This window comes from Hypomesus transpacificus, chromosome 21, assembly GCF_021917145.1.
Source record: "Hypomesus transpacificus isolate Combined female chromosome 21, fHypTra1, whole genome shotgun sequence".
NCBI lineage: Eukaryota > Metazoa > Chordata > Actinopteri > Osmeriformes > Osmeridae > Hypomesus > Hypomesus transpacificus.
Genome location: NC_061080.1, coordinates 8,383,498 through 8,396,072, shown reverse-complemented (window position 1 = coordinate 8,396,072; position 12,575 = coordinate 8,383,498). Strand labels below are relative to the sequence as shown.

Sequence of the window (12,575 nt, the reverse complement as noted above, 5' to 3'; positions counted from 1 at the left end):
GCAATTACACCATAAATAATAGAATTGCTCTGAACGCAATCACAGCCGCACAGGGAGGTGTTTGCGCTATTGTGGGAGATGATTCATGTTGTACGTATCTTCCATCCGAATCTGAAGATCTTGGTAATTTGTCTTAAGTTATTGACAACATTAGAGACATACAAGATAATATTGGGAGAACCAATCGAGAAGCCAGAGTGTTATGAGGATATCATAATAATCAGATCTTGGACGTTGTAGCTAACATGTTCAAAGGAAAGTCTCTAGTGGCATGGATTGTAGGTATTTCAGCACCTGTGTTTTTGATAATCATTCTCGTTGTGGTGATCATGAGTTGCTGCTTTCCAATATTTCGAGCTCTATTCGTGAAATCCTTGCAGTCTATCACAAACATGCCGGTCATCACTACGGGAGACATAGCCGTTAACATCAAATCTATCTCTAGAGGTCGTTCTGATACTTCTTCTGAAAGTTCATTTCATCCATGGATTCCATCAACAATGTGGGTTAGGGAAGATAGTGTTGCATGACGTCAGTCTAATTCTGATTGCAACTGAGTCAAACAGATGGAGAAGGAGAGGCCATGCCTAAAGGAGATATTCAAGTTCGGACGAACCACGAGTATAAGACATTTTCTTTCTTGGAATTTGTTTGCGTGTGATGTTAATTTTGATTGAAAAAAGTTTACAGCCTTCCTAGTCTTAGGGATGTATTAAGAAATGATATGTAGGTGTGATGTAATTAATTTGTAGAGTTATGTATATTTAGCATGTGAGTGTTGTGAAATTAGTTTTGTCACACTGGGTGACATTTGGTGATTTTATTCTTACCCGGCAAGGAGTTTTGACCAAGTGATTGTCTAAGTGTGAAGAGTAGAGTAGATTAGCCGCATGATCTTTTACTCACTCTTTGTCAATTGTGGAGTGGGGTTTTGGTTATGCGAGTATAGGTTACAAGTGACTGATAACTGATGCACCATTAATAATTGTGATTGGAATTCAACTTGATTCCATAGTGATTCGGAGGGTGCAAGCTTATTCAGGGTATATGCAGGAATCCTGAAGTTAATTTCAATACCTTTTTAAGACTTTTTGAAGACCTTGTCAAAATATTTTAAGACCTCATCGCCACTTCAAGTTCTAATCTGCAAAAAACCTTAAAGTTAATAAACAGTTGTAGTTTGCAAATACATCTATAGAGCACAACCATACAATAGAACTCAGATAAGCCTGAATTAAACAAAGCTCAAAATAATAAACTAAAGAATAAAAGGCAAGGTTTAAAGAAATATTTGAATGTTTGGGTTCAGAGAGCGGTGATTCACCGGAGTATTGAGACACCAGATAACCTCCACGCGCATTGTTGATGTGTCACCCATAGCCACCCTGATGTCGGCAGACGATGGAGCAGAGTATGCTGTCGTAGCCGTTTTGACAAGTTCAGCTGTCGTGTTGGGTAGTGGTGTCGCTGGTGGAGCACAGAAACTGGCAATTGACAGCTGCGGCTGCTCTCTGCGGCCAACGGCGGCCTTGACAGCGTTGATGCCCATCGAAGCTACGCTAATCTTCTTTTTACAATACAGTGCCCTCCAAAAGTATTGGAACAGTGAGGCGAATTCCTTTATTTTTGCTGTAGACTGAAAACATTTGGGCTTGACATCAAATAATGAACGTGAGACCAGAGATCAACGTTTCAGCTTTTATTTCCAGGTATTTACATCAGGATCTGATGCACAACTAAGAAAATATCACATTTTGTTTGAATCCACCCATTTGTCATGTGATCAAAAGTATTGGAACAGATATACTTAAAACATATTTAAGTGAATAAGACTTAATATTTAGTTGCAAATCCTTTGCTTTCAATAACTGCAGCAAGTCTGTGACCCATTGACGTCACCAAACTTTTGCATTCTTCCTTTTTGATGCTTTCCCAGGCTTTCACTGCAGCCTCTTTCAGTTGTTGTTTGTTTTGTGGGGTTCCTCCCTTCAGTCTCCTCTTAAGCAGGTAAAATGCATGCTCTATAGGGTTTAAGTCTGGAGATTGACTTGGCCAGTCTAATACCTTCCATTTCTTGCCCCTGATGAACTCCTTTGTTGTTTTGGCAGTGTGTTTTGGGTCGTTATCTTGCTGCATGATGAAGGCTCTGCCAATCAGTTTGGTTGCATCTTTCCTTAAATTGGCAGACAAAATGTTTCTGTAGACTTCCGAGTTCATTTTGCTGCTGCCATCATGTGTTACATCCTCAATGAAGATTAATGAGCCCGTCCCAGAAGAAGCCATGCAAGCCCAAGCCATGACATTACCTCCACCGTGTTTCACAGATGAGCTTGTGTGTTTGGGATCATGAGCAGTTCCTTTCTTTCTCCAAACTTTAGCCTTTCCATCACTTTGGTAAAAGTTAATCTTTGTCTCATCAGTCCATACAACTTTGTCCCAGAATTTTTGAGGTTCATCTCTGTACTTTTTGGCAAATTCCAGCCTGGCCTTCCTATTCTTCTTGCTAATGAGTGGTTTGCATCTTCTGGTGTAGCCCTTGTACTTTTGTTCATGAAGTCTTCTGCGAACAGTAGATAGTGATACCTTCACTCCTGCCATCTGGAGGTTGTTGCTGATCTCACTAACAGTTGTTTTAGGGTCTTTCTTTACAGCTCTTACAATGTTTCTGTCATCAACTGCTGATGTTTTCCTTGGTGTACCTGTTCGACGTCTGTTACTTAGTACACCAGTAGTTTTCTTCTTCTTCAGGACATTCCAAATGGTTGTACTGGCTATGGCCAATGTTTCTGCAATGGCTCTGATTGATTTTCCATCTTCTCTAAGACTCACAATTGCTTGTTTTTCACCCAAAGACAGCGCTCTGGTTTTCATGTTGTTTTCACCTCTGAATACAGTCTGCATAGACAAAACCTATCTTACCCAATCTGAACCTGAGTGTAGACATTCAGTGGTATTTATTGATTGAATAATGTATGTAATAGGACACACCTGGGCAACAAAACACACCTGTCAGTCACATGTTCCAATACTTTTGCTCACGTGACAAATGGGTGGGTTCGAACAAAAAGGTGATATTTTCTAATTTGTGCATCAGATCCTGATGTAAATACCTGGAAATAAAAGCTGAAACGTTGATCTCTGGTTTCACATTCATCGTTTGATGTCAAGCCCAAATGTTTTCAGTCTACAGCAAAAATAAAGGAATTGGCCTCACTGTTCCAATACTTTTGGAGGGCACTGTATGTACAGTAAGCCTGTTTTCACGGACAGGCTTCAGCCATTGTATAAACTCATCCTTCTCCAACCAGGAGTCGGCAAATTTATATTTCCCCATGTCGGCGTCTGTTCACAATGACTCTTGCTTAGAGACTTATGGTTAGTGGTAACTGATTTAAACTGTTGTATTCGCTGCGAAACATTCTATTTTAGTTACTGTTCCTTACTTTTCTACAGGTACACTTGCACTTAGCGATTCACGTTGTTTAATTGTAACTTGCTTAACTACGTGCTATTATGGTTCTGCCCTTTGGCACTTATTCTTTTGGTTGTTCACAATGTGTACTTCATGTTTTGGCTGCCCGCAATGCTTTGGGGCTATCTTGTTGTTATTATTATTAGACCTATGCACTTTGTAAAGCTCTCTCTTGCAAGTTGCTTGGATAAAAGCGTCTGCTAAATGAATAGCCTACATGTAAAAGTAAATATCGTTTCTTGGAGGTTCGGTTTTATAATCCTCGCTTGATCTACTGGGAACCACGGTAATACTGAGTGATGGATGTGTGGCTGGCCTGTCCCATGCTCCTATTGTTTTACACGGAAATCACCAGGATAGAGGCTTCTGTGGTCGCACTTGACGTGAGAATGTGTGGGCCGTTACAGAAACTTTTGACCAGACGTGAGAATGTGCAGACCGTCCGCAAAGACTTGTCTGGGTCTGTACTGTGGCGAATTCTAACTGAAAAGTGCAGAAACTCACAAAACGTTTAAAAAAAAAAGTTTCCACTATAGTTACTATAGGAAGAGTAAAGAAGAGTGCCCGGCAGACCTAGCATTAGCATCCTTGTGCAGTTGCGTATCGCAGGCATGCTTAAAGCCCCTTTCCCCCTACTACTCACGTCAATGTCAATGCGACAGAACTTACAGAAGGTATGATATTGATCTTTACTGGTCTTATGGCAAAATGCAAAGAGTTCTGAACTCCACGTAGGTTAGAAGGAGGTCTTTCTTTTTGGCATCGGAAAACTTACGCGAGTGGTAAATTGCGATGGTGGGCCGGAAGGGTCAAAAAGGAGGACAAAAGGGCGAAAAGACGGACACGCAACACGGTCGGACAAAAGCCTGGAAAACCAGACTGTCCGGCCGAAATCCGGACGTCTGGTCACCCTAGCTTGTGCTGGTTGAGTAGGCTAGCTGTTAGCCTCGTTTCCCTCAGGGAAAAAAATGTCAGACAACAAAAATGTGCTTAACTTTTTAAGTCCCACAAGTAGCCTGTGCTGTTTACATGGTCGCGGTCACGTGATGGACTGTTTGTCTCATCAAGTGCGTTTTTTTGTTAATTTAATCCGATGGTTAATTGCTGCTTGTAAAAACGATTGTTGCAGTGTTTATTTTTAACGCTTCACACCCATACAGTGCATGTTCTGAAATTAAAATATACATTGTCCTGATCTACAAGCAGGTTTATTTAGTCAGAGAAGCTATGTAGGCAGTGTATTTTTTTGTATTCGTTTTTTTGGTTTCTTCCAACCCCTGTTTTGGGTGGCCGGGACGGATCCACCCCCGTTCTGTGCTTTGGGACCTCCCGCTTCGCCAGATATACAGAAAATACACCAAAATTACAGAGAGAACATGGTTACGTTTCTTTCTTCCCCCTAATTTGCTAGACAACACTGAACCGAAACCGTTAACCAAAAAACCGAACCGAACCGTGGGCTTGTTGAATTGTTGCACCCCTAGTTGACAAAATTATTTGTGTTCTTTGTTGCTATTGTAGCTTGTTAAACTGCGGTTGCAGTTTAGGACGAGCGTTGCACAATTGTGATTGTTCGAATTCGGGTCTCACAGGGTAAAGTCGCACATGTGCGATTTCGAACATTCCAACTTAACATTTTCCGATAGACAAAAACTATATGACAAACGCTATAGTATGGCTTCAAAATTTACAATGAGGAGGCTAACAAGTAACACTAGCAGGTAGTAGCATTGCTACAAGTATTATGCTAGGTTGATAAATAATGGAAGCTAACTAAAGCTAGCTAGCTTCCGTTTTGGAAAAATAACTCACGCTGTGGGGACCGTCGGCAGGGGTGGTTTTAGGCACGGGCAGACCCGGGCAGCTGAAATCTCTGCGTGGTTTTCTCTCATTTATCATTTCAGTTTGTGGGGAATTAGCATATTGGCGCCCCCTTCAGGCTGCTGCAGGTACCCCTGCTTGCTGAGACGGTGCCGTGCAGCATTTTGAGTAGGGGGTACCTGCAGTACCGGAGAGCTGCAGTTTCAGGACCACAGTTCTAGGACCCTCGTTTTATCTGACAGCATTCAAATATCTTGTTGCGATCTAGTGACACTGCCTTTCAATTCGCTAGGTGGCGCTGTCACGGTCCTAGAACTGCGGTCCTGAAACTGCGGCTCTCCGGGCCTCCGGCTCTGCAGGTTCATACTATTGAGCATTTTCGTTTGCCGCCGGCAGGTAGTAGCAGTGCTCGTTCCGTGGGCTGTCGGAAATATTTAAAACTCACGCATTTAAGAGTTAAAAATGTAACAACTAAAAAAAGCTTCTTACACTGCCGTTGCAGTCAGTTTAAGCTAAAGTTATATTTATATTGTAGGCCTAATCATAAATTGTACGGAAGTATATCTATATATTGGGAACTTCGTAAGATTTGTTTTAGAAGGAATAAATACTGAAATTAAGTAATTTGTGTTGTGCATCTGCACTCCAATCCCAATTCATAACAGGAAAGCAAAAGTAGAGGACGCAAGTTAGATTTATTATTTGAATCTTTAGCTATGTGACAGTATTTTGTTAAAACCTAAAACCTGTTAAAAATTCAACAATTCATTATTCCTACATTTTGTTAAACCCAGATGAGGCAAATTTAAAACGAAATAAAACACATTTCCCATGCCATAATTGCATTGATATATTCCATATACTGTAATGTGTGAGTCATAAACAAGGTCTCACAGTATAGGGTTCACAGAACATAACCTCATTTATAACCCAGCTAAGTGATTTTCCTAATTCTTCAGAAAAAAGGTATTGCTTCCATTCTTGTTAATTGTCCCCCAGGTATGAAGGAGGTGTTGAATCTTCTCATTTTAGAGAAGTGACACATTCATCCACTAGAGGAAGAAAAATGCATATGGTCATAAAGATGTAAATGATTTTCCAATCTTATGTTGAGGACGAGCTGGCCATACTAACCTCAAGGAAATTCAACTCGACCACCCCTGACCCGTCCTTGTCCAGTGTTTTAAATGTTTCTGTGAATGAAGAAAATTCAGTCCTGGTTTAGCGAAACACAATTTCAAACAAACATTTATATGGTTAACACTAATATAATGAATCTATTATGTTACCTATTCAGATGGATGTTTTTTGGCTTTATAATTTGGGATAAACCTATAACTGTTTTCCACCTACCAACATACCAATCAAGTAAACTTATAAAACATGAACATCTTGTATTGAACAACTATAGGGCTCTGGAACTGCCAGTCTGCAACAAGGCAGACTTCATCCTGGCGTTTGCATCCCATGCTTCTTTTCATGCCCTTGCGCTGACAGAGACATGGATTCGCCCAGAGAACACAGCAACTCCTTCAACCACTTGTTCTCTCACTCATCCCGCTCAAACGAGCGAGGTGGTGGGACAGGTTTGCTTCTTTCCCCGCATATTAAATACACATCCACCCCACTCTCTGTCACTGCCAAATCATTTGACTTTGACTTTGTGGAAGAGCTGGACATGCTTCTCAGTGTCTTTCCGGATGATGGAACCCTGCTGATAATCCTTGGGGACTTCAGCATCCACCTTTAAGGAACGCAGGCCATCGACTTCATGTCTCTCCTGACTTCCTTTGACCTGACCCCTCCACTGGCGACCCACAAGGCAGGCAAACAGCTTGACCTCATCCTAACATGTAACTATCACTGACTTAACTTCTGTAACCCCACTACACATCTCTGATCACTTCCAGTTCTCTGTCTGTCACCCCCCAACTCCTCCTGTCTCCCCACCCCTCGTAACTTACCGTCGCAACCTCCCTATCCCCTCCCATTTCTCCTCCATTGTAACATCCTCCCTCCCTGCAATTGACAAATTCACGTCCCACCCCACTGACACTGCCACCAACACCCTGTTATCCATATTAACTGCATCACTTGACACTCTCTGTCCCCTGTCAACCAGGCCTACACGATTCTCTCCCTCCTGACCGGGGCTCACGGATGTTATTCGTGAAGAACGGTCCACCCTTTGGGCAGCTGAGAGGAGATGGCGCAAGTCCAAAGACGGTCTGGACCTTGATAAGTATCACTCCCTCCTTAAATCCTTGTCTGCACACATAACTGGTGCTAAAACCCACTACTTCCTTAACAAAATTAACTCTGCCTCAAACCCTCACAAACTGTTCTCTACCTTCTCCACCCTTCTTAACCCACCTGCCCCCGCCCCCCTCCTCCTCCCTGACAGCAGAAGACTTCTCGTTCTTTGAGGAAAAAGTCTCAGACATTAGCAGTCAGTTCCCTGAGCCCACCTTTCCTACCCACTCCCCCTTTATGACTGACCCAACTAAATGTCTAAACTGTTTCTCTCCCCTGTCTGTCCGAGGCAGAGATCTTTGACCTCATTCTCTCTCATCGCCCCACCTCCTGTCCCCTTGATCCAGTCCCCTCTCCTCTCTTTCAAACCATCTCTCCCTCCATAACTTTTCTTCTCCGTGTCCTTAATTCCTCTCTTACTTCCGGCACCTTTCCCTCTGCCTTCAAACAGGCCAGAGTTACCCCTCTACTCAAAAAATCCTCCCTTAACCCTGCCGTCCTCCAGAACTACAGACCAGTATCACTGCTACCCTTCTTTAAAAAAACAATTGAACACGCTGTATCTAACCAACTGTCAAACTTTCTCTTTCAGAACAACCTGCTTGACCCCAACCAATCAGGCTTCAAGACTGGCCACTCCACAGAAACTGCACTCCTGTCAGTCACCACTGCCCTCCAGGCCTCAAGATCATCAGTCATCATTTGGCTGGACCTTTCTGCAGCTTTTGATACGGTTAACCATCAGATCCTGCACGCTAGACTTTCTGAGATGGGCATCTCTGGCACTGCACTTCAGTGGATCTCATCCTACCTGTCGGGAAGATCCTACCAGGTCTCCTGGGGAGGCAAAGCGTCAGGCCCCCGTCAGCTCTCCACTGGTGTCCCACAGGGCTCTTTACTTGGACCCCTCCTTTTCTCCCTGAATACCACCGATCATCACCTCCCATGGCTTCTCCTACCACTGCTACGCTGATGACACACAGCTGTACCTGTTGATCCCCCCGACTGATCCGGGGATCTCAGCTAGAATCGAGGCCTGCCTCACAGACATCTCCGCCTGGATGACCAAGCACCACCTCCAGCTGAACCTCGCCAAAACTGAACTTCTCATCATCCCGACCAAACCCTCCATCTCCCCAGTGGCGAAAATCTGTTATAAACTTTGGGGGGGACAATTATGTGACATTTTCTCAAGAGCAATTTCTGAGGGGGACACCAAAATGACTGCTGGCTGTAACACAGCCTACATTGTAATATATTAAATGTATATTGAGGAACCATACTTAATACTCCTGGAAAATGTATAGTTAGTAACTGAAGGGTTGTCTCAACTTGTTTAAATGTAGTTATAGTAGTGTTTCTTACCAGTCAAGTATGAATGCAGGTGTGCAGTTTATGTAATTATAATGGGCATGGTGCAGTCTCATCTAAAATAATCTCAATTGAACCATCATAAAGTTGTGGGACATCGCAAACATTTTCTCTTGAAATGTCAACACTTTGTTGGCAAGAGTCTGCGGTTATATAAATTGTGGGAGTGGCTGATATGGTTCTGGTCCACCACTGAGGTGACTAGACAGTGCTGTGCCACTGTCTCCTATACTGGTGCTGCTGGCAAAAAGGTTGCCATGGCTGTGACACTGTCATCTGGCTCTTTCCCTTTCACCACCCTCACTGACTCAGTCTGTCTCCTAGAAAATAAATGGGGTGTTTGCCATCCACCAGTACCCAATACTACACAATTAATCACAACAACAATACCATTGCCACAAACTAATTTCGGTTCAGTCACCAGTTTAAGAAGAGTGGGGGTATCCATGGCATTGTCCAATAATGTCCCTATTTTAGTCTTTTGAAGAGAACCCGTCATGTTGCCAAACAACAGACTCAACAAACTTATTTTAGCACATTTCACATCATTTTTATGAACATTTTATCAACTAGTCTTTGAGATTAGGCCACTAGGGTTCTTTCTTTGCGTTTTGGTGTCCTGAAATGCTCTGATGTATTTTTTTTACCATGCTGGCCGCACACACAATGTGCATGTTATTTAAAGTAGGAGATGGGCTTTTATCATTTATTACCATTCTTCTAGAATAGGCTTCGATCTACCAGGTAGCTAGACAGTCAGTTAGGAAAGGTGAAACGGATTGCATTGACAAGGATTGACAGCTGTATGAGTTCACCCTTTACACAATGCAAACAGCAACCTTTTGTCACTTTAATATAATTCATGTTTTGGTTTTATATTTGCTGGCTTCCCAGAATAGCTGAATTTGCAGGGCTAGCGAGCCCCAATCCCATTTGTGTGGTATTTGCCATAATTTTTGCTATCGCCAGTTTAATCCAGATTGGCACACAGGTGCTTCAAAGTCCCTAGAGACGATTTAGCTTTTGCTATCTTAGTGTGTGTGAACCCTGCCAACATAGTGAAATCGCTATGGTGCGATAAACTGGATTAATTTCACGTTAGCTACGTGCATTTCAGATGGTAGACACTCAAGTCACCTTGTCAGATAACGAACACAACTACTGCATTGCTAGTGTAAGGTATTTTCTTGTGGGCTTTTATTGTGACAGTGGGGGTTGTGGTTCGGACGGTTGGTAGAGTGAGAGAAAATCAAAGGAAGACGTGCCGTGCCGTCTTGGTCTAGGCATTGATGGGCTCGTGTCCTTGTTTATTGTCCACACGACCACATCTCAAATTACCCCAAACAGTCGGCAACAGTGACACCGGTGGGATGTATTTTATTTTTTTATTTTCTAGTTGGGGCCTGGCATGGCTCTGCTAGCTATGTCGATGGGCTTGTCTGGTGCAGTCGGTTGGCGTTAGCTGCTGCTAATTCCGCGCTGGTTTAGTTTTTTTCACAGTTATGGTAGAGTGTTGATTCCGCACGTTGTGCCTATGGAATTTTCTCGTTTTAGTTCAAGTTAGAGGGGAAATAAGGAGAAACGACACGGTGTGCAAATCGAAGGAGAGAGAGAAGCACGTGTAGGAGGGCAAGATGGGCGGCCCCACGCGGAGGGCATCAGCGAGCGCTGCTCCATCATCTCCTTTGCCACGCGGGCTAAGCTCCAACACTTCCACCGGTCCCGCCGGGCCAAGATACTGCGCCACCGCCAGCTGCAGTACAGGTCCTTCACGGAGATCGATGAGAAGCTGGAGGAGGCCCTGCGGTGGTGCAACGATGCATGGGAACGCCTCGAGCCTCCACGCATCGGCCCTGGGTCTGTTGTACCTGCCCCTGTCGGTGACCGAGCGCCTCTCACATTCCTGCCTCTTCAGCTGAGGCGTCTGCTTCGCCTACAACATGTCTGCTTCACCTGCGTTCACCAGACTTTGTGTTTACTGTGTCCATTAATTTTTCTTCTTATGTATTCTCTGAAACGTGTGTCAGTCATATCTGATATATTTGGGGGAGTATGTGTGTTTTTTTGTTTGTGGGCCGCCTACTCTCTGATACATGTGTCAGTCATATCTGGTATATTTGGGGGAGTATGTGTGTTTTCTGTTTGTGGGTCACTTGCTCTCTGATACAATAGTCTGTCTAGTATATTTGGGGGAGTATGTGTGTTTTCTGTTTGTGGGTCACTTGCTCTCTGATACATGTAATAGTCTGTCTAGTATATTTGGGGGAGCATGGGTTGTCCTTTGTGTGCATTGCGGTGGCCTTGGTCTGGTTCGGTTGAAGTTGAAGGTTCTCAGCATGGTGTTGCCTATGTTCCTGGGTTTTGTCTGTCCTTTAGAAATGGGGACTTTTCTTTTCGGAGGAGGGGAGGTATGTAAGGTATTTTCTTGTTGGCTTTTATTTTGACAGGGGGGTTGTGGTTCGGACGGTTGGGAGAGTGAGAGAAGAATAAAGGAAGACGTGCCGTGCCGTCTTGGTCGAGGCATTGATGGGCTTGTGTCCTTGTTTATTGTCCACACGACCACATCTCGAATTACCCCCAAACGGTCAGCTACACTAGTTTCTCGAAGTCACTGACTCTAATTCAAACAGCTGGTAATGTTACTTAGCTAGCTAGCTAACATAGTGACCAATGCAGGGAAAATAGTGACAGTTATGAATGTTTTATTGTATGACATGGATTGTCAAACCAATCCTTTCTTACAACTACTTACTGGACATCAGCCACCAACAACACAAACAGTGCATCACTGCTGAGGGCTTGGGCTGTGGATCAAACCATTGTGGGACCAAGGGCGGGGTTCGCAATCTTTTTAAACTTAAAAAAGCGCCATTGTATCCATAATCAGCAAAGTGCTTTCATTGCATATTATCAATGTTATTGAAATTACATAATTATGTTTACAGTGATTTTTTGGGGGGGACAAATCATTTTTTCTCCACGGATTTCCGCCCATGCATCTCCCACGATCTCTCAATCACCCTGGGATCTGCGACGGTGACCCCTTCTTCCTTCACCTGGAACCTCAGGAGTTGGCTCTCCCTCACAGCCCACATTGCTGCAGTCTCCCGGTCAAGTAGATTCACCCTCTACAACATCCGGAAGATCAGGAGATACCTGTCCGAGCATTCCACCCAGTTCGACTACTGCAACTCGCTGCTCGTCGGTCTCCCAGCATGAGTAACCGGCCCTCTCCAGAGGATTCAGAAAGCAGCAGCCCGCCTGGTCTTCAATCTACCCAGACGCTCCCATGTTACCCCGCTCCTCATCTCCCTCCATTGGCTTCCCATCACGGCCCGTATTATATTCAAGACCCTGGTACTTATCTTCCGAGCGGTGAACGGGACTGCACCCGACTCCATCAAGTCTCTCCTCCAGCCTTACACCCCCACCCGCCACCTACTGTCTTCTTCTGACAACCGTCTGGTGGTCCCACCTCAAGAGCGTCTACTCCCAACCGAAGCTCTTCTCCTGTCTGGCCCCCCAATGGTAGAATCATCTCCCCACCTCCCCTCTCTCCCTTATTTCTTCCCATTGGCACTTATTTGCTTTTCGCAATGTATGGTACATGTTTTGGCTACCCACAAGGTTTTTGGGGCTCGTTGTTTATGATCATTGA

The 12,575-nt window shown here is 44.0% G+C and overlaps 1 protein-coding gene across 1 annotated transcript in view; it reads right to left on the bottom strand.

Moving 5' to 3' along the window:
• Positions 1-5,969: 5,969 nt before the first annotated feature.
• capn2l (calpain 2, (m/II) large subunit, like) overlaps positions 5,970-12,575 on the bottom strand; it is a 29,707-nt gene continuing 23,101 nt past the window's right edge. The window contains exons 20-21 of the mRNA XM_047043460.1: positions 6,428-6,486; positions 5,970-6,345 (exon numbers count right to left, since the gene is read on the bottom strand). Coding sequence (XP_046899416.1) covers positions 6,322-6,345; positions 6,428-6,486 — 83 coding nt within the window. The 3' untranslated portion in view covers positions 5,970-6,321. The remainder of the gene's footprint in view (positions 6,346-6,427; positions 6,487-12,575) is intronic.